The sequence below is a fragment of the Amaranthus tricolor genome, chromosome 9, assembly GCF_026212465.1.
Source record: "Amaranthus tricolor cultivar Red isolate AtriRed21 chromosome 9, ASM2621246v1, whole genome shotgun sequence".
Classification (NCBI taxonomy): Eukaryota; Viridiplantae; Streptophyta; class Magnoliopsida; order Caryophyllales; family Amaranthaceae; genus Amaranthus; species Amaranthus tricolor.
This window is the reverse complement of record NC_080055.1, coordinates 10,493,286-10,516,097: the sequence shown is the minus strand read 5'-3', so window position 1 is coordinate 10,516,097 and position 22,812 is coordinate 10,493,286. Positions and strand designations below refer to the sequence as shown.

The 22,812-nt window shown below is 33.6% G+C and overlaps 1 protein-coding gene across 2 annotated transcripts; it reads left to right on the top strand.

Moving 5' to 3' along the window:
* The first annotated feature begins 206 nt into the window (after window positions 1–206).
* On the top strand, window positions 207–22,739 carry LOC130823152 (uncharacterized). 2 transcript variants are annotated; one of them, XM_057687775.1, is made up of 13 exons: window positions 207–364; window positions 503–624; window positions 907–1,047; window positions 2,480–2,610; window positions 10,144–10,371; window positions 11,226–11,401; window positions 14,333–14,433; window positions 17,063–17,212; window positions 18,956–19,011; window positions 19,093–19,150; window positions 20,167–20,287; window positions 21,858–21,968; window positions 22,069–22,739. In XM_057687775.1, the coding sequence occupies exons 1-13, from the start codon at window positions 355–357 to the stop codon at window positions 22,149–22,151; spliced, it is 1,488 nt and encodes a 495-aa protein (XP_057543758.1). In that variant the 5' UTR covers window positions 207–354; the 3' UTR covers window positions 22,152–22,739. The 2 variants fall into 2 exon arrangements, with proteins under 2 accessions (XP_057543758.1, XP_057543759.1); XM_057687776.1 differs by having other exon boundaries at window positions 215–364; window positions 22,039–22,734.
* The last annotated feature ends 73 nt before the right edge of the window (window positions 22,740–22,812 follow it).

Sequence of the window (22,812 nt, the reverse complement as noted above, 5' to 3'; positions counted from 1 at the left end):
GGTCCGGGTTCGAGTCCGGGTCTTCACCTTAGGACCCGGATCCGGACCCGTCAAAAAATTTTTGGATCCAGACCCGGATTCGGATCCGACGGGTCTCAAAAATTAAGACCCAGACTCTTATAAAAGGGGCAGGTCTTACAGGATCCTGACCCATAACCATCCCTACTAGTAACACTACACACCACATAGAGTTAAACAGGTTTGAGCCGTTAAGTCATATTGAGACGGTCGTGTCCAACACCAGCTGAATTTCGAAACGTGCACACAACGAAGGAGTTTGTATCACTCAAGCTTCCTATTTATTTGCCGCCTTCACTCACAGCCGAAATTCTCTTCCGTTTCACTTCACCCAATATGCCACAAGGTTTCAAACTTATTGCTTCCAAGCCATTATTACCTTCAATTTACCTTAGATTACACAACTTGTATGATTTGATGTTCGTTTTTGTACGATGAAATTGTTGATTTTTTATTTTTTATTTTTAAATTTTTTTTTGTTTAGATTTGCCAGGGTTTTATTTCGACCCAGAAAAAAAGAAATACTTTTCAATAAAGGGTCCAATTCCGGGTACTGTCCGTAAACCAGTTCATCCTCCTCAGAACCCTGTTTCCCTTCCTGCAAAGGTGAGTTTTTCGAATTTGAAGGATACATAATTGTTAGAATCTTAATTTAAGATCAGTTTTGGTTGGTGAGTTGTTATAGAAGTAAATAAAATTGATTGATTAATTTTTTATGATAACATTTTACTTTTCAAATTTTAAGAATACTCAATTATTAGAATCTTGATTTAAATTAATTTTTGTTGGTGGGTTATCATATAAGTAAAAAAAAATTGATCTTTTTGATTAATTTTTAGGTATTGCATTTTGGGTTTTCCATTAATGCTTTTTGGATGTTCATTGTAGGCCCCACGTAAGTTTAAGAAAGATAGTAGAATTTGCAAGTTGCTTCACTATAAGGAGTTGTATGGAAGTTTTATTGATTGTAGCAATTGGAAGGGTAGCTTCCAAGAGGAATGCAAAAAGAAGTTGGCTTCTGAACCAAAGGTATTTATTTGATTTTTGTTTCTCTAAATACACATTTTCTTAATGAAGTTTTTTTTTTTTTTTTTCTTGATAAATATAAGGAATGACCATTTTCCAATAGATGGGGGAGTTTTTGTACTACTTATAAGTTTGTCTCACTTTGGATTGGTGCCTTGTCAAGGCATTTGTGTAATCATGATCATAGTAATCGCAACGTACTCAAAATCTATGTCTTGTTTTGTATCAATGTGAAATTTAGAATTCATCTTATGGCCACCTCAAGGCTACATACTATCATAGTCCTCCAACTATTGATTATAGAATTAAGCTTTGTGTACTTGACTACACTGAAGATAGCATTGGTTTTAGGCTAATAGCTTTCTAATGAAATTTTATGTGGTTATTCAAGGGGCTAGTAACCTTGCTAAAGAACAGTTAATGTTAGTGTTTGTATCACAACTAGTGTAGCTTACAAACCGTAGAAGATTGAGGGATACTACCTCTTATTCCCATAAAGATATAAAAAGCATTGGGCAAAAATGTGGTATTGGTTGTGGTGGTAACAGTCACAAAATGACTTTCACGGTCAATTCAAATGGTTTTTCACCCAACTTATAATTTTGTCGCAATAAGCTCAAAAACGTATAGGTTAAGTGTAATACAAAGGGCTTTCGTATGGTGTAGTGAAAAAGTATGCAGTCTTGAGGTAAACAAAACTTTTCGAAAATCTAAAAAACGTGTTCCACATTATTTGAACTTGGTTGGATATTTGATTTGTGATTTATTTTATATTGGTTGTACAATCAGAATTACTGATTTAGGATACCACTTAAATTCTTTTTTGTGTCTAAGCACAACACTATACGGAAGGCTCTTCAAAGGTGCGCCTCGCGTGCCTTGTGTGTGCCATATGTGATTTTTGATGAATAACATGTCTTTGCCTAATATTACTGTAAAACCCTCAATTTTTGAAAGCAATACCCCTTTTCTTGCCTTAAAGCAATACCCCTTTTCTTGTCTTAAAGCAAAAAGGTATTAAATTTATTTTAAAATTACTTTTGGAGCTTTTTAGCAAAATTATTCATCCTCGACAAAAGGATCTTTCGCACCTCGAAAAAAGGATCTTTCACTCCTCGAAAAAAGGACCTTTTGCACCTCGGTGCGCATTTCCTCTTTTAAAACTAAGGGTATGGTTTCCTTGGATATCCAATATTTGGTTTGTATTGTAAATTTGGATCTATATTGTGTTATACTAAGTGATTGGATATCATAATAGTTAGATATATAATCCGAACAGGATGAAAAGTTGTGCTTGAGTTGGTGGGTTTTGCTTGAGATTGTGTCATTCTTTTTTGTTTTCTATTTATGATCCCTTGGTTCATCATTTTTCATTGAAGCTTACACATATGTTTCTTGTCAATTCTATTTTTGATTGAAAAAACATCCACTGCAGATATGGAAATACCAAGGTGTAGATAAAGATGCTGATTGTTCTTTGGCTCTAATGTGTATTGATGTTCAAACACCTGAAGGGCAATGTTCATCAAATTCATTAATAACTGGCGGTAAAAATGGTTGCTTGAGGTATGTTTGGCTTATTCCATATTTTTATGCTTCAAGAAATTGTGTACTAACAACTTTAAGAGATTGATTTTGTTCGTTTCTAATTGTAAGCATCAATAATGTCAAATATTTACTAGAGATACATACAAACATTAGAATTGAAAGGATTTACTTGAAGTAGAAGTAAGAATGTAAGATTATCGCCTAGTTACCAGAATTGAGAAGCTTTTCACCACATCTCGTTTTTTGAAACTTCATTCCCTGAATTCCATATTACTATTTTAATAATATATAACAAGAACCTCGTCATACGAACCTTTAGCTCCCCAAACTCTAAATTAATGTTTTGCGTTTCACTTCCTGTTTCTCGTATTTCCTTTGTGGTAACATTGGAGTGTCGTTTTGATACGAAGGATCATAGTTGAGTTGTGGTAAAGTTGTGGTAAAGTTAGATACAAAGAAACTCATTCAAAGTGAATGTTTTGAGTACCTTGACTCAATATTTCAAACCAATAGAGATATCAATCGAAATGTTAAGAATAAGATTTAGTGTAGTTGACTCAAATAGAAAGTTGCGTTGGGAATAATATGCAATCCATTTGTGTCAAACTCTACTGTGTTGACATTAGACCAATAATACTTTATCGGTCATATTGTTGGATATTATTAGAAGAGCTTTATGTAGAAAGATGGAGGTAGTTAAGAAGTGCATGTTGATATGGATGGTAGACATACTCTAAAAGGGTAGAGCTCAAAAATGGTCTTGGAGTCGCATTTATTGAAGATAAATTGTGAGAAAATTATTTAACTTGTTTTGGTCACGTGTAAAGAAGATAAAAAATACACCATGAAGATTAAAATTTTGAAAAATTTAGAATAGAAAAAGGTAGGTCATAGATGTTGTGAATAATTGATCGTCCCTAATTGTAGGTGCAAGAGGGCCAATACCTTGGTGTCGCTACTTTCAAAGTGTTAATCACTTTTACCCAATTCCACCATGATACAAAAGTATAGTGACAAGATAGGATCGAATCCACATGAAGGAGAGCTTCGTCTTAAACTATAACTAGAGACAAAGGGGGGATGTCTTTAGATTTTGTTTGGGTTGTTACCTCAATTAAGAAGATTGTTACTCTATTGGATTATAACAATTAAGATAAAACTAGGACAAAGGGATTTCACTAATCATCATATGAGGGGTCATACATACAATACGACATGGTAATTGAAATGAGCATATAGAAATGAATAAAGCTAGCTTTTTTGTGACACCCCTACTTCTTGGCATTGGTGGTCTAGACAAGCAAAATTAGATAAGAGTATGGGCTTTTGGGCCTTTGAACTCAACTAATCCACAAGTCTCATGATAAAACCTAGCTCATGAATACACAACCAACAATATGAATATGCAAAGGTTGTGGCAAAGCGTTTTGTTTATTTTCATTCTTCATTTCAAACTCATATTTAGTGTCATAATGGTTGGAGTAACAATGGGGATACCGTCTTTTATCTCTAGTACTTATTGATTCAATCCTCTAAGGTTTCGATGATATTGATTAATGTCTAAAATGTAAGGTTCTAATGGTGATTTCCTCTTCTTCCACCTAGTTTCATGCATTAAACACTACAAAGAGAGTGTAAGCACTGACAAACAAGTATAAAGAATATGAATGAATAATTGCGCAAAATAAACACTATGTACACCATGAACACAATACCGTCAATGACAATGTAACAGTCAGAGAATTAATCCCATTTTAATTACGAATTTGACATCTAAATTTTTTTAATTAGTGATGGTAGTAATTTGAAAATTTTCTACGATTGTTAGAAACTTGTTAATTCGTAACATAGCTATGAATTATAACAAGTAACGTAAACTTTGGAGGTAAAACTTAAAGTTGAGCAACTACCCATAATATTTCGGGATAATTATAATACTTACCCAAATTACCCATGTTGGGAATAAATTAAATATTTCGTATACATGTACAAGTGATTTTTAAACATGAAATACAAGTTACAAAACTTGTTACATGTACAACAATTTTTACCCAAACTTAAAACTATCTTAAATAAACTTTTCTTACACCATGATAGACCAAATTGAGGATAAAAAATCACCTCTAATCAGTCCCAAACAGTAGCCGCATATGGCTGCCCCATACACTCTTTTTAGCTCTTTGTTCACTTACATACAAGCTACACACTTTACCAAAAATCTTCTTTTGTTCTAATCTATGTTGTGCATCATTACAAGCTTGCAAAAGCTAAAATAAGCTGCTATGTCATCCAACTATAAACCCAAATACGTTGCTCCCAAATTCATCCAGAATAAACACTAGAATCCTTTAAAGTTTCAACTACTAAAACACCTTTTCTCATCAAATCTTCTTCAAAAACCTATCTAAACTTCTGAAAATTTGTGTTTAGAAATTCAAATCTTCCATAAAAATAATCTTTGTTTCAAGATCTTTCCATAGGCACCAAACTTGAAGGAATCTACCAAGAACACCATGAATAGAGTAAATTATGTTCATTTCTTTATTTCACTAGTTTTGTTAAAACTTGTTCATGTAAAATACTTTTTACATGAATCTTTCTATAAACTAATATCATTATAAAATGGCTATTTTATCACTAAAACTAAAAAAATCATCATTTATAAAAACTCTATAAAATTGGTCATAATAGAAAGTAAAAGATGTTATTTTCACAAACTTATAAATTTTGTTACTTAAAAGATATAAGTAAAATTATAGGACTTGACATAATATGTTGTTCAACATAATTAATATACTCTTAATATGTTAAAATCATCACAAATATTAGTTTAACAACCCCAACTAAGGAAAATTAAGTGCATATTAGAGATCCGTAATTATTATTGATTTTTGGATGAATGTTATATGTTTAGTTGAAGAGTTGGAGTTGAAACTTGAAGGGCAAGGACCCGAAGTTGAAACCACTTCTAAAAACACTTAGGAGTTTACGTGAGAGCTTACGGAAAGTTTATGTAGGCTTAGAGTCGAGGTATGTCACATGGGATGATTTTATAAACTTGTTTTTAAAATAAAAATCCCAAAGAGAACTTAAATCTGGAAAAATATCAAAATGATAATTCTAAGTATGGAATGATTTATTTTATGTACTAGTATTGTGGGCATCATACATGTTGATTTTATGAATTGTTGTATGCATAAACGCATATTTAACAATACTTTGAGAAAGTAATTGTAATTAAAATGATTATATGGACTTGGAAAACATTTAAAATGCATTTTAAAAGTAATTTGCAGTAGCTATATGTTATAGAAATTTTTTGGATATTTTTCTTGAAATTTATTTGTTAAAATGATGTTTTAATAGATTTTAAGGTGTTAAATATTTATATAATGAAAGATGGTATTAAATAAACTCTTGATCATCAAAAATAATTAATAAAACCATATTATAATGTCTCCAACAAGATTTGGCCAGAATATAATTAGTTTTGAATTTTTCATGATTTTTAAGTAATCGTTTAATTGTTTATCAATAAATTGTGAAATAGTAAAATATAAAATAATTACCAAATGAAGACTTATGGACTTAAAATTTTTATGACATACTCATATGGACAGCAATTAAATTTGGTAAAAGTCAGGGAAGCTTTCGTGGATATTTAGGGACCTTAATACTTTTTACTCGGTTATTAATAATCAGTAAGCTAGAAAACGGTAAAATATAAAATAAATACTAATGACGTCTTTTGAACTTGAAATTTTTATGAGACACCTATATAAATAGTATATATATCTTTGAAAATTTATATGGATTCTTGTGACCATTTATGGACTTAAGTAAATTCTATTCGGTTTATCGGTCAAATAATGACTTTAATTATTAAAAATATACGGCACGATTTTTAATGGTTATATAAAATCATATACCACTTAAATTAGTTCCTAGAGCATTATTAAAATTTTATATTTTTTTATTCGAATTTCAGTACTTTTAAACCAATTTTTTTGGGTTTTCCAAAAATATTCCTTTAGGAATTAATAAAATACCATACATGACTTTTTTAATTGAAATGGCATAATAAACATGTTATATGACATCTTGAACTTTGATGTAATATGATTATTAATTGTTTACTAATTTATCAAATTAATAGAAATTGTTTATTTATTAGATGTGTAATATAGTTAATTTAATTTGAGTAATATAGATCCATATCACCATGTTTTAATTATGCTAATAACCTACTGCCTCATAGTATGTATAAAATGAGTTTAACTTAGATGGTTTATAATTTTATGTGTTTAAGACATCTTTTAAATATTTATAAATACCTAAATTGTCGAAAATAATCGAAAAATCATTATAAATTGGTATAATCAATTATAATCTGATGGGACGAACTATAAATAACGTATTATAATAACTTAATAATTTAGGTCTTGTTGGAGAATTAATATTATTTTGCAAATCAATTACTGATTTAATTACGTAAAAAACTACAACATATTTGAGAAAATGGTGTTTTATGAAATCTTTGTCATAATGATTTCATAAATGTCTGAATTATGTTATGGTTGTTTTGAATGATTCCAAAACTCTTTTAAGTTATATTTACTTTACTTAAGAAGGATTGAAATGAAACGTTTTAGTGGTTTCTTGGAAAAATCGTATTGAATTCTAACTACGTTTTGAAAAGATGCATTTCTGTACATGTTAGTGATGCGCCAATGTTATAAAAAGGTTTATGTTTGATAGGATATGCTAAAGCATGGTTTACCCTTGTGAGAAAGATTGTGGTTTAATTTGCTATGTTGCAAATAAAGTATGTTTTGCTATGTTGCAAACAAAATATGTTTATCTATGGAAAAAGGTGATATTTATGACTTTCTAAATGCTATTGAAATTCCAAGAAACATATTATATATACAAAAATGTTTAGCTTAAATGACCGGTACGTATGCCACCACAAATGTTGTGTGCATGATTGAACGGCTCACAAATGCTGAGCGCGTATTGTACACAATATTATTGTGTTACACTTGTCGAGTATGTCGTGGACGGTAGACCGACTACCAATCGAGTAACAGGATGACTCACAGAGTACCATGCAAATTTATAATTTGAGTTTGAAATTGATTTGGATTCATTGAGATCCCATTATGATGAAAAATGAGAATTTGGAATTATTATGAAACCATTGAATTGAGTTTATATGATGATATAACTTTTCAAATGAAAAAGCCTTTTTCAAAATGAATTTACTCAAACCAAAATGTTTTGACAGCTTCTTTGACGGACACTAGTATGTTATACTCAACTTTTTGCTGATATTATGCTTTGTATGTTTTCTAATGGTTTTGTTTTTTGAGTAAACCCCTATGCCACCTCGAAGAAGTGTTACAGTGGAAGTCAGGATTGGACTTTCATTGGAGTACGACTCCGTTATCTTCATTTTGTTTTTGAGTTAGCTTTAATGAATTTCAGCGATATTATTAGACATCTTAGAAAAAATTTGAATTATTTGAAGTTGTAAGTTTAGACTTATGAACTTTTAGTTCTATTTGGTTGTAATTTTCCTTTTTAAGACTTCCGTTATATTGCTTTGGTTTTGGACTTAGGCATTCTTTAACCTTTAAGTAACCCCTTAATTGTGCCGGCAAAAGTGAGCTTTCGCTTGATTAATAATAAATTTTAGTTGGTCTTTGTCTTCATAATTTCGGGGCTGTTACAGACTAGCTTTAGAACAAACATCTTGCCTCGCCGGCAAAGGTGCTAAAAAGTGATTAGTTCCCTAGCGTAAGGTACAAGAGGGCCAACACCTTGGTTTTGAATCAAAACCAAGGTGTTGGCCCTCTTGTACCTTACGCTAGGGAACTAATCACTTTTTAGTAGGGGTGTCAAACAGGTCGGGTTGGGTCATTTTCAGGTTCGGGTCATATATAAATGGGTCAATATACCCTTGACCTGAACCTGACCCATTTAATTAAATGGGTCAAAAATTGAAACCCCGACCTGATCTGTAGCAGGTCGGGTCAACCTGCTAATGACCCATTTAACCTGCTTTTTTTCCAGGTCTATATTTCAGGTCATTTGACCCATTTGACCCATATATTATATTCAGCCATTAATGGAGTTAAAATAGAAACAATAAAAATCGAGTTGAAATTCTGAACATTGTAAAACACTGCTTTCAGCCATTAATGGAGTTAAGAATCGAACACAGCTTCATAAATCAGAAAATAAAAAACATGAAAATAAGAACAAGAAAAAATCAAAGAATATATGAATCACAAAAAAAAAAAAAAAAAAAAAAAAAAAGAGAAAGAGAAGCTGATTGAATACCCGACAAAGTGCTGAAAGATCAGGTAGATTAAATTGAAGATCAGTTCGATTGAATTGAAGATCAGTTAGATTGAACTGAAAAATCAAAAAAATCGAACACAATCCAAATTAGAAAAAATCGATCAAAAAAAAATCAGAAAAATGGGAAAACAAAGAAATAATTCTTACCTTGGTGCCGCCACAGAGAAGAGGGAAGGAGAAGGCGCACTCCGAAGTCGCACAGAGAAGCAGGAGACTGGAGAGTGAAGAGGAATTGAGGAAGAAGGCGCCGCAAATATGGGTTAAATGGCGCCACAGAGAAGAGGAATTGAGGAAGAGGGAAGGAGATGAATTTAGGGTTTTCCACGGGTCATATGAGTATATGACTCATATACCAGTAATAGTAAATCCACAATGGCTCTCCGCACTCTTTATTCTTTATTTCTTTATGACTTTTTTTTAAATTTTCAATGGGTAAATAAATGGGTTAAATATGGGTCGACCTGACCTGATTGACCCATTTAATAAATGGGTTAAACAGGTTTTTTTCGGGTTTAAATATTCAACTTGAACCTAACCCATTTAATAAACAGATCAGGTCGGGTTGACCCATTTAATTAATTGGGTCAAAAATCTAAACCCAAACACGCTAATTTCGGGTCGGTTTCATATCAGGTTAGCAGGTCGGGTCAGCTTTTGCTAGCCCTAGTTTTGAAGCACCTCACAACCAAAGGCTAGACTCTACGACCTTTAGGGCCTTAGGGTGCCTCATGCCTTTAAACTAAGGTCTTGACATTGTTTTGATTGTACCTTGGGTCATTACAATACAAGGACACTCTGTTGTATAGAAATATATGCGATTTTTCTCTTTTTTTTTAGAATAAACTTGGACATCTAAGAGTTTTATATGCTTTTTTGAAGTCATCTCTGCCAGAGTCCCTTTACTTGGTTAGGTTGTTGGTTGCTCTCCTCTGTGAAAGGATCTATACATGTCTTAAAAATCCTTTATTATTTTTTTTGAATTATTTGCAATATTGTGTTGTGAACCAGTTCTTTAATTTTTGTTTTGATTGTTTCTACTTAAGTTTCCAAAAGTTGATATTGCTTGTTGTGAACCAGTTCTTTAATTTAATTTTAATCTTTATTTCTACTTATGTTATCTTCTTACTTGTATTAACTTGCTTTCTTTGTAGCTGTCGTGGTTTAATATTTAAACTTTGTTTTTAGCCTTTTCGATGTTGGCAATGTTGGGCATTATTTCAATCATGGTGACGTGACAACAGCAGAGTTTGTATGGCCTGAAAATGATAAGCTAGACTCTTACCCGACAACGAAAGATATTTGGAAATTTAATGGAGCCACATTGGTTTTGCAATCAAGTGTATCTTCTATAAGGATTCCTAGACAAGAATACTTTGGGACAAATAATGGCAATTCAGCTCTGCAATATGCATTGTATCCTTTCCTGATGAAACTAAACGGATTTCATGCCTTACACAATGTGTTCGAGTTTTTAATCTGTCGATGAAATTATGTTACGTGATTTATATTTGAAGATTTCTTTGTTTCTTTATATGCTTTTTCACTCTATTCTAATTGAATGGCCAGAATTTTTGCCGAGGACCTATTCGTGCCTTATTCTTAGCTAAACTTCATCATGTGATGTTATACGTTTCACAACTTCTGTTACATAACTATTTAAAGCAATTTAAATATTATCTTCATGGACGGTAAAATAGTGAAAATTGATCGAAAGTAGCATTATTTTTTGTTGTATAGTATTTATCTTGCACAGTTCTAAGTATTGAGAAGGAAGTTAAATATGAAGTTAATTTGAGGTAGGGTAAAGGGAGATAATGAATAAGCAGCTTTGTTAGCTCACGAGCCCTTGGCATTGAACTCAGTAGACCTGACCTTGGCTTGGGTTTGTGCTCGTCTTGTGAGCAGCTTAAGTTTATTTTAGTTATAGTTCTCAGAAATATGAGATATGGCTTTTTACAAATATATAGATACTAAATTAATAGCAATAATTAGTTAGATACTTATAAGATGTAAAAGAATTTGGCAGGCTACAGTTTGTTACCTGAGCTTCTGCTGAGTTTCAGCTGCTACTAGTCAAGCTGGGCCAAGCTCGATTTGGAGGTGTACGAGCACTTCTCATAGAGTTTTCATCTCATGCTTCTTTTAATGCGAATCATCTTCGAATATACGTTCTTTCTGTACTCTGAAGTGGGTATCTAGTTCTATTGCTGTTTCCATGTTGTTGTTGGTTTGTGGCCTTTCCACTTTTCTTTGACATAAGATGACAGGATTTCAACATTGGGGTCAGAGTTATCTGGTGGCGCACTTTATATTCTGAATCTCGCTGAACCTGTGGATCTAAGCTCAAACATGATTGCCCTTAGTCGACTGCGCGAGCTTGCTTCACTGGATTGTACTATTTGGGGGATGGAGATCAGTCACTCTAGTCGTAAGGCTGTCCTTGGTAAGTTCTTGGAATTTTTTTGCAGTATGTTATTTGCTTCTCACTCAATTTAGTGTACCCTCCTTATAATTTATACTAGCACTTTCAAGTTTTCTATTCTGAATCTCATGTGTGATTCTAGATTGATAATTTATATACAGATGCACATACATGGATATAAATTATTAAGGGCGTTCATAACCCTGGCAATACGGTTACCCAAAAAGCGGGGTACCCGGTTAGTCGGGTACCTATTTTAACGGCCCGTGTCTTGACCCGATTAATCTAGGTACCCGGATCTGGATGAATCAGGTTGTGATAGTGGGTACCTGGATAAATCGATATTTGAATCAACAAAACGAATTTCTGAACTCCAAAACAAAATTCGACATAAAATCCAACAGCTAATGATTGAAATTGTAAGCGTTTACCTTTAGTAAAATCAAAATTTGAGATGCAAATTTTTTTAAATATCCAAAAATGTGACTTGAAAGATATTGTGCAATAGGAATTTTGTTGAATTTTTTAAATATTCGAAAATGTTAAATCCCCACATTACAGACCCTTTAAAAAAATTTCCTTTTTAATAAACGGGTCAACGGGTACCCGTATAAAATTATTTTGTGGCCCATGGCCTAACCCAGTTAAGACAGGTCCCCGACCCGTAATTTATAATTTTTTCTGTTTTATGACCTGTCATTTAAGATGCGGGTCGGCGGGTCAAACAGGTTGGGTTTTTTTTAACGTGCCTATATATAATGATATATAAGTATATGTTATGAAATGTGTAGGCTGCCGTAATTGTGTAGAAAATAAAGTTTTGGATATAAAAGCTTGTATTAATGGAGTAAACTGAAATGATAACAAGGGAAAAGGCTTAGTTTCCACCGGGCACAATGGTGAAAGCCAGTTTCCAGTCACTTTTGAGTAGTAAGCTCACTCCTAAAAGGAGGAAACTACACGTGAAATGAACTTTCTTAATTCTCAAATGATTTCTTTCCTTGGGTTTCTTATGTATGAAAAAATCTTGGATCCTTGCACAAGTTGTCTTTAACTTCTAACTTCTTTGCTTCTTTGACAAGCCTTTACACCAACCATTTCCCGCTAATTGTAACTAAATTATTGGGTAGCTCTTTTCATGCCCCTGGAAGAAGCAATTTTGTAGGAGTTTGTGATTATGGTGGTTGTATACTTGTATTCCTATTATCAGAAAATATGTTAGTGGTTAGATGACTCACGTTCTGGTGGTAGAGATTCATCCCTTCGGGAAAAGTATTAGAGAAAATTTCGTGAAATGGTGTTTTGGAGCAAGTGGAGAGAGTGATTTTGCTGGTTTTGTGGGTTTTGGTGGTGGTTTTACAGGTAGTGGAATCATGGGGGGATTTCAAATTTAGAACACTTTCAGCAAAATAAGATGAGTAAATAAAGTAAAAGAAGTAAAAAGATGGAAATGTATTATTATTGAAAAATGATAAGAACAAAAACCTTTGAGTGGCTTCTAAACTCCTAAACAAGACTAATGTCTTAATTCTTCACACTTCTAACAAAGCACATCACCCCTATATATACAAGGAAACTATTTAAAACCAATTAAAACGATCAAACATACAAAGTCCAAACTACCTTTCACTTCTCCTTTCTTCTGCTATAAGTATAATGCAAGGGGGGAGGAGGAACGTGGGTCATATCAGACATCCCATGACTCGACTCAGCTAAAAACAGGAAGCAGTAGGCCACCTACAGCTGATTCGCCAAAGCGTCTTTACAAATGGTATGTGTCTACTGATTCACAAAGTCTAACTCAACTGCTCCACCCTACTGTCAGCCGTCAGGTTACTCTTGGGAATAATACGTAAAATAACATCCAATGCCTTGACAATTTCACATATAGAAATTCTGCTGAATTTTTTATTACATATGCTTGAACTATACCTTACTAAAGCGCACAGAGGTGAAATGGAGGTCAGAAATCTGACACGACACATTGTGAAGTACGATATAAAAGGCAAGATTTGCCAAGATGGCACCAAGAATCTTCAAAACAACTTGGTAAAGATTTTTGAAATTCAAAAGATATGCACTTGTTATTTATTTGAAGTTGCACATGACGTTTGCTACCAATTGTCCCTTTGTCTTATCACTAACAAGGGTAAGGTTGCGTACATTCGTCCCCCAAACCCCACCCTAGTTAGAAGCCACTTAATGGCATTGAGTAATGGAATGCTGTTGAGAAGCTTGGAAACACCGGGGTAGTCAACAAGCAGATCTGCATGGGAAGGTTCCACAATTCACCTTGTTTTTGACACAATCAATGCACTTGCTGATCCTAAGATAACCGAGTGGTTCACATGATAAGTGGTTTTCCTACATCACGATTCAAGAACCATTAAAGTCATAGCTGATTACCGTCCACCTCGGGACAAAGTTGATGTTTGGGCGACAACTGATGTAATAATTTTGGCAAAATGTGATTAGTATTGCACAAACATAATAGAGGATGAGTAATAGTAGGCATGTAGAGGTAAAAAGAGGGAAATGTTATAAATTAGGATTGAGTTGAGAAAGAAAAGCATCAGATTATAGATGAGTTTTGTATTAAGTTTTCTAACTCATTTTGTGAGAGAACAAGCCTCTCAAAAGCTTTTTGTTACATTTTATGCTTGTAGTTTATAACTCATCTTCATCTAGTGGTTATCAATTTTTGCTTTCCAATTCATTACAGCAAATTGGGTGGTACTGATTTAGTTCAGATGTAAGATTCTTGAATTCTAGCAATTTAATATTGAGAGCTGAATTCTGATTCGGGCTTTTGGCTTGTCAATATTAATTCTTTCTCCTATAACTCTTTGTTCCACTAATTAATCTGCATACAATTGTTTTTGCTAACTGATGTGAATAAGTGTTTTCTTTTTTGAATCTTACTTGGAAATTCTTTCTTTATGGTTTCTTTAGGCACTAACCGGGGAGCTACATTGGTAGATTTGGAACGTGGAGTACCATCAGTGATATGCCGTAGTAAGAGTGATGTATTATCGGTGCAACTTATACAGTCGGTAATTTAGGTCTCTTAAATTTCATTTGATTCATGTCTTTCATTTACCCCACCCCTACAGATGTCATCTCTCATGTGCTGATTTTAACTTCATGCATGGCTTCTTTGTTTTTATCTAAGTGGATTTACTTTGCCCTTTGAATTCCATTTTCTATTTGCTTTGTTTTGTGTACTCTAGATAAAATACTTGGTTCGCCTAGAAAGCTGAAAATTTAGATCACTAGTTAAGGGATGTTTGCTAGTACTATCTTTTGATAGCCTTTCATTTATTAATTAATCAAACTTTTTGTTAGTTGGGTTTTAAGCCTATTTATATCAAATTTTTATCTTTTGGTTAGATTTTGATAAATATATTTTTTGTCAAATGTATCATAGCAGTTAAAATATAATTGACCAACCAAGAGTTCAACTAAGTTTAAAAATCTAATTTAAAATGAGCTTTAAAGCTTTTTAACAAATATAAGTGGCGAAGCTGCAACAATCAAAACACCATTTTCAGAATGTAGTAATTAACATTTATTTTTCCAAGGGCATGCTTGTATTGAGGGTAAATATTTAAGGGAGAAATAAAAGTCAGAACATGATGTATGAAAAAGATGAAGCAAAAGGAAGATGATCAACCTTATTTTGGGAGAAGAGGGGAATATTTCCCCTCCATCCCAAAAATGAGGGAATTAATGCTTATATTTCTTCTCTTCCATCACTTTAAAACTATTTCTTGCCTTTAACAACAACAATATTCTCCAAGTTTTCTATACAATAAATTTATTTTCTTAGTTTGACTTTTGTTTCCCCCACAAATATTTACTTCTAATACAAGCATGACCTATGTAATGATAGTACAATACAATTTACAATCCGGTGTCACATCTGTCACCAAATCTCAATGGTGTTTTAGTGGTGCAAACTTTTCTTTTTAGGAGATTTTTGTTCCTTTCCATCATCCGAAGTATTAGTTGCTTATCATTTATCGATATTTAGAATGTGACAGAAAAGGAAAAAAGGGAGATTAAATTGTGGAAAAATTATAAGAAACTACCTTATCTATAGGTCTATTTGCAAAATACTACCTTATGTATTTTTTTTTTGCAAAACAAAAATATATAAAGTAGTTCTTTGCAAATAGACCTATATATAAGGTAGTTTCTTATAATTTTTCCTTCAGTTTTTAAGGGGTATTTTTTAAGTTACGGACTGCTTCTCCTGTCCTCTCTGTCAAATATTCAAGTTTCATTAGAACAGAAAAAAGATAAGAAAAAGCGAATTCAGAGATGTTCTGCTCCGCACTTTCTGCTTGTCTTTTCTCACAAACTATCTGCCACTTCATATTTCCAACTGACTTCTATTTTTCTTCCCTGCCAGCTCAGTTAAGATGGGTGAGATTTTTGTATTGATAATATAACTTAGAAGCCAGCAGTGAGCCCCTGCTATCAAAATTCCTAATCTCTTAAAGTCTTAAGTCTAACCTATCTCATGTTGCCATTACACTTGTAATACTTTGCATAAAAAAAAAAAAAGAATAGCAATGGATCAGACGATGGTGACAGTGATGGACAGAAATTCAGGAGCAGATTTTTTTGTGTAGTTCTTCAAAAATTTCTGATTGTTCTTTAGTGAATGGTAATTGGGGAATCAATGATTAGATTTTCACCTACAACCAGTGTTGACCATTGAGCTCCAGTGATGGTGGGTAAGGTGGAAACAAAATGGTGGTAATGAGGTTGGGGTGAGTGCTTTCTTAAATTACCTAAAATAGCAAGATTCGACACTTTTGCATAGAATTACCTGTATGTTCTTTTCACTTTTTGCTAATTATGTTGCATCATTGACTATTCGACTTGTGATTGAGCTGTGGGTAATACATCAGACTACAACATTCCATAACCTCAATGTCATTATGTTGCTCCCATCGGATTTGAGGGGTTCGGTTGTATGCAACCTTACCCTTGATAGTGATAACAAAAGGTTGTTTGCCTTTGTAGCAAACATGATAGTGTAGCTTCGCATAAATAAGAACTGCACATGGTTTTATGAGTCATTTTATTAGGTAGTCCATTATACCTTAAAACCAAAAAACTATAAATTTTTGGCTCCATCGAAAATAGACATATGGACTTATCAGACTACAACAAGCATCACAATCACAAACTTAGCAGCTATAGTTGTGTCTCCGTGACTAACTTTTTACCCTTAAGCAGATCTGCTCATCTGAAGGATGCTAGTTATTCTTTCACCTAGAATTCTGTTGACAAATTCTACACATGAAACCATCCTATAGTCTCCTGCTAACCTAGGCCAACATTAGCTCTATTCCCTTTTGCTGCTGTTATCTCTGAGGAATTGAACCGACTTCATATATAAGCACTGTGCAACATCTATAGCTTCAATCTTGTGCCATTAGTTAAAAGTAGTTTAGCCTTCTGTTAAAATTAAGAATAAATATATTAAATCACCCCCATCATAAGAAATTGTACTGCATTTATAAATTTGCTATCTCTTTCTCTCTCTTCCTCATCCTCTCAAATGTATAATTATGTTCATTGTATGGGAACTGGGATGTTGGAATTTTGAGCTCTGCTTATCTTGTGCAGCTGAAGAAAAGGTGTAACTGATTAACAATGGTGTCGCAGGGAAATGTTGGACTATGTGGACTAAGAAATGGAGCAATAGTTACTGTTGATGTTCGACAGCAGCAACGTCAGCTTGCTCGATACAAAATTCCTTATCCTTCCAGTGATTCTGAAAGACTTGCTCAGAAAACAACTAAACAATCTTTTTTGGTAAATGATTAAGACTAATTTTATATTTGTTTACTAACTTTTTGCCTATGTTTTTCGTGTGGATCTGGTTCGGTTTTCTGTGAGTTGCTATAGTTCGACTTTATATAAAAGTAGTAAAGTACAAATCCAGATCTCATACTTGCTCTTGAACTATTATAGAAGTTGGACGCCAGCTGTCTTTTCACTGTCTGATGTGATATTCTAACACACTTTTCCTTGAGATTTAACTATAGTTCTGCATTCATACAACGTGGACTCTTGCTATCAGACCCATAAAATAAGATCACGGATGTCATTGCGATTGCGGTAACTGTTGTGATGTCGTAGACGCGGTAACTCGTGGTGTTACAACTTTTTTGCGGACTTCTCAATATGAATTGTTACTTGGAAAAAATCATTTTGTCATATTAATTCAAGGTTTCTAGAACTTATTTATAAATATAAGCTTATAATAGATCGTTTAAAACCTAGTACACTTAAAAAAAAAAAGATTGTAATGGTTAAATGTTAGAATTACCACTTATAATGGTTATTACTCCATGATTTTAAATCATGGTTTAAGTGACTATGTCTTGCGGAAGGGTAAGCTCAAGATCCATTATAAAGCGGCCATTACATAACGGAATGGCCCCATTTTTTTCCATGTTTAGACATGATCAGAGAAGTATCTAGGCATTCTTTTCTGAATTATTTTGCTGGCTTAACAGTATGTATGGTGGTGTATGGAACTAAGTGTGCTCATATATAAGCATCATAGGAGTATTATATTATATTATATTTATGTTGATCGTAATGCAAAAATTTGACAATGATCACAGATGCGGTATTGAAGATGATATGGTATCTCACCGCCAAATATCAGCCGAAACCATGAAAAATTTCTAGGAACTGCCTAAAATGCGGTTTTTTACACCTTTACAATGAGGGAAATACCGGTCTATAAAGTCGAAAACATTTACGTTAGGGTCGATACAATTCGATGCAGCCTTGTTTTTGCACTGTGCTACTGATGCAATCACAAAGCTGGTATATGCTATTAATGAAACTCTGAATTTGTGGTTAGCCGTGTAGAAGTTTATTCTAATAGTACACCTTGAAACTTCAACAAGATGTTTTGTTAGTCGGATTCAGGTGATTGGACATCAAAGTTTGTTGTGTTGTATTTGCTCCGTTATTTTTCGTAATTTTGATTTCGTAACTGGCAATATTTGAGTGCTGAATGGTAGTTCTTGGTAAACCACGTGCATGTTTGAATGAGTTCGACCTATTGCTCTTATTAGGACAAATTGGCTTTCAAGGGATGTGTGTACTGTATAGGTACAACTTCCATAGTTCCATTGTTTGACATCAATCCTCAATATCGTTAACTAAAATTCATGTTTCCAATTATTTATCTACATACTCCTTTGTCCCACAAAGATTGATACATTACAAAATGAATTCTTGTTGGATGAGTTGGGTAAATAAGACAAAATTCGAATTGTGTGGATGCTATTAGAAAAGAGAAAAAAATGTGTAGATGAGATTTTAAAATGGTGGGGTCTTTTCCACAATAGAAATGAAGCAATCTCAGTGAGACATTTATTTCGGGAAAGGGAACAATATCTATGGGATAGAGATAAGGTAAATACCTCCGACTCACTTTATCGTGTAACCGCGGACCTTTTCTTTCTTCTCGTCCAATGTTTGATGCAATGCTAAATATCTCTGAGAATCCGACATATTTTAATTTTTTGGGTGTAGCTTAGAGGAAATATACAACCTTCTTGTACAGTGTACATGCCTTCAGCAATATGCAGGTTAGTGTGCCCTTCCAAAAGAAGTTTTTGATTTAGATTGTTTATCCTCTTCTTATTGCATCTCTTTGATCTATAATGTAGTTTGGTATCACTTGAAATGTACGACCAATACTTCTTGGCAAGCTCCATGGATGGATCGGTTAGTAACTTCTTGCAATTTTCAATAATTTAATATAAACGTGTTTGCGTAGATACATGTCCATATTGATGAGGCCTAAAATAACCTTAAAGAAGTTCCCTTTTGCCATTTTGGGGTGTTCTTTGTTGTTCGCATAAAGAATCTTTATATTTATATCATAAATTTTGGACAAAAATAACCTTGTTTATCCTCATTTTAATATCTTAACAATGCTTATGTCCCACATATCTTCCGCTAACTTCATTTTAACATTTTTATATTCTTTATGATCCCTACATGTTTCCCACTAACTTCAAAAATATTTTTTTATTAGTTGTGGTCCTCATATTTTATCCACAATCTTTTTTTAATATTTTTTAATGCTTATGGTACCCGCTTTTCCATCATCAAATTTATTATTCGATAAAATAATACATCTATTATCTAAAAGATTCTATTTTTCTTAGTTTCCAAAAACATTCCTTGTGGGAACTTCATTAGGGAACAGAGGTTGGTACTTTTTATCACTTTAGCGTCTCCTTTGTGTCGACTACTAGTAAGTGCAATTCTTGTTCATTACAATTTATTAGAGTTTTCTGGACTTCTTCCTTTCTAATGGGAGCACTTGTTAAATTCTGGTAAATAGGAACTAGTAAACTAAGTCTTACACCTATCAATCCAAAAAAAGCCTCACATCTAAAATAAGATGTTGAAATATTAATTTGACACTTGAAGTAAGGGCATCATCTTGTGTGCTAATAATATGTTGGACGATTAGATTTCTTGTAACATTTTCTTAAAATTTTAATATAAATAAATTGAAAATATGTCGGCTTGGCGACATGAACCCTGTACAAATATAGCAAATTTAAAGAAACATGGGAATATGAATTACTTCCCTTAGTATTGGAATTTGTGTGAAATAGCCAATAAGAAGATAGTCTTGAGCAAAAGCGGATCTGATTTCTGACTCTTGTTTTATTTATGACAAGCATGAATTTGCAACATTATGGCGGTTAATACACTATATTCTACAGATAAAGCTATATGATCATCGCTTGACTAAGCGAGGCCCGGTCCAATCCTATGAAGGTCAAGTAAACTCTCACACTCACTTACAGCTAGCAACTGATTCAAATGAGAGATTTTTAATGTCAGGTATCCTTGCTGCTTACTTTTCTGCTGATCTTAATATTTTGTTCAATAGTTTAAGTGTGTTGTAGGCTTTCCTACTATAAATTCTTGGGTCTTTTGACTCGTCTTTTATCATAAACCCCAAAAAAATACCGCTAAAACAAATGATTCAATAATTGATTCGAAATCTACCAGACTTCAACCTGAAATAGCCCGTTCTAAGGCAGAAATAGGCTCAGCTTTCTTATATACTACCTCTAATTTGATTATGGAATTTCATCCATGTTTCGGAGTGCGTAACATAAAACTGTGCCTTGTACCACGTTTCGGACTCTTCGTATCGAACAGTACAAAAACATGATTCAATACACTAAACTAATGTTTCTCGTTTGCATCAAGGTGGAAAAACTTATCTTTTTTTATGATTATATTATGTTATACTTTTGATTCATGATTAATGTATTTGATCAAATTTTGTTTTCTAAGTTTCCGAAACACTAAATTTTGATCAAATTGATTCAGAAAATTGCAAGCTCGTTAGGTACCGTTCTACGAGTTGATAACGCAACACCTAAACATGAACGTTTGATGTATGCTAGGGTCCTAATTGAGATGAATGTCTATGGTGAATTTCCAGATGAAATCTACTTCATTAATGAACATGATTGGAAACCCATCTTATGTGGGAAGTGCAAGGAGTTCAGTCACTTGGAAGGGAAATGTAGGGCGAGTGAACATCGGAAAAGGACCAAAAAACCTACACCCAAACCTTCAAGATGGAGTGGGTACAAGTGAGGAAACTGGGGCAGTGAGGGCTTTGGTGACAGACCATGCCAAGGAAGCTGTTTCCAAACCCCCAATTCCTATTGGTCAGACACCTGTTCAACATCCCCATACCCGTACCGAGTCCCCAACCCATTGCCTTCAACCCCAGGTACTACAACCGAGATATTCTCGACAAATGCAGCTGAGGAATGGTTGTAACCACCATTGAGGTGAACAAATATCCAAGAATGAGGGGTGATTCCTCAACATCAAAAGGATAGATTATTGCATCTGTCAGGGCTCCAGCATGCCTGTATCCACCCCATGGCTTCTAGGGTTGTCCTTAGCTCTATTAGCTAAGTATTGGTTAAAGGTGGGAGAGCAGGATACCTCTGCCGTGAAAGGAAGAATGCTTATAAAGCCTATTTTGGAATGGATGCTACTGGTGGATGTCATTGATTGTTGAAATTAGAAGCAGACTTGAACTAATGTAATAGCTAGGTATTGCATTGTATTGAGCGGTTTGATGTTTTTTGTAATAGACTCGTATAGGCCAGAATCTAAACTGTATAGGCTATATGATAGCTTACCTTTTGAGGTGCAGCGTTTCTCCTAGTAGATGACGAGGGGTTTTCTAGCCATTAGGAACTTGGTAGAGTCGCGACACCTAAGCTTTTTTGGAACCTAGGATGTAAAGCTTCGGCTATTTTCTGGCATTTTATAAATTTACTTTGCCAAAAGAAGAACACTTAATTAATGTTTCTCGTACTGAATTGAATGTCGTTTCGTGTAACATTGGATGGGACTCTCATAGTTGTACTTTATGTAGGAGGCGAGGACTGCAAAGTGCGCGTTTGGAGTATTAAATCAGGCGAAATGCTCTTTGAAGAGAAACTTACGAGTTCCGCCCCGGTTGCTGTTTGCTGGCAAGGAAGTGCAGGTAATATTTTTTTCTCCCCTTATTTTTTCAGTATTATGCAACAGAGTTAAGTTTTGGATCTTGGTAACAGATATCGTTTGTAAGAGCCCAGTTTTATCAGAATCTCTGTCAGGACAAACTCGCGGTTGGGATGCATGGCTAGGATCGGCAGACGGATTACTCCGGATGCAATTTTCCCTATGATGAACTTTTTTTCTTCTTTTTTACCCTTTTTGTGACTCAGAAAGCAGCCGAGAGCTTGGTGATCATACATATTGAAATGTATATGGTTAGATAATCGGTTTTAGGTTTATTTATGTATAAATAAGTGCAACATATGATCCCCCCTTAGATATAAAATAGTTTTTCATATATGAACGACCTTCTTGGGCATAGCATCTGTTGTTTCGTGTTCCTGGCAAATCTTAAATCGTCTTTCACAAATTCTTGTATGAGACGGTCTCACCGTGAGACATGTTTTATATTTCTGTTAAATAGCCTAATAATGGAAATTTTTAGCTTATATGCTTTTTCTTTTGAGGTCATCTCACCGTAAGACGGTTCATACAAGACAGGCTGGTTGTCTTTACTTTGTACTCCCTATAGGCCTCTATCCCTGTGAATTAGCATTGTTTTGAATTAGCATTGTTTTACATTTTAGTTTGTCTTGCACTATTTTTTTTTAACAATAATTTTACCCTTTTTTTGATCTTGTCCACAAATTTATTTTTTCTCTTTTAATCACTTATTTCTTCAATTTACTTGTATTTTTTTTTTCAACTCACTTTCCATTTCTATTGAAAATACAACAAAAAGTAAAAGAGGTTAATTCATAGGTATTTGTCTTGAACATTCATCAACTTTT

Bases quoted from the DNA above. Each gene is read 5' to 3' on its own strand.
- LOC130823152 (XM_057687776.1), top strand. The intron at 10,372-11,225 runs GTATCCTTTCCT...ATAAGATGACAG, and splicing joins TCAGCTCTGCAATATGCATT to GATTTCAACATTGGGGTCAG. The intron at 11,402-14,332 runs GTAAGTTCTTGG...TGGTTTCTTTAG, and splicing joins TAGTCGTAAGGCTGTCCTTG to GCACTAACCGGGGAGCTACA.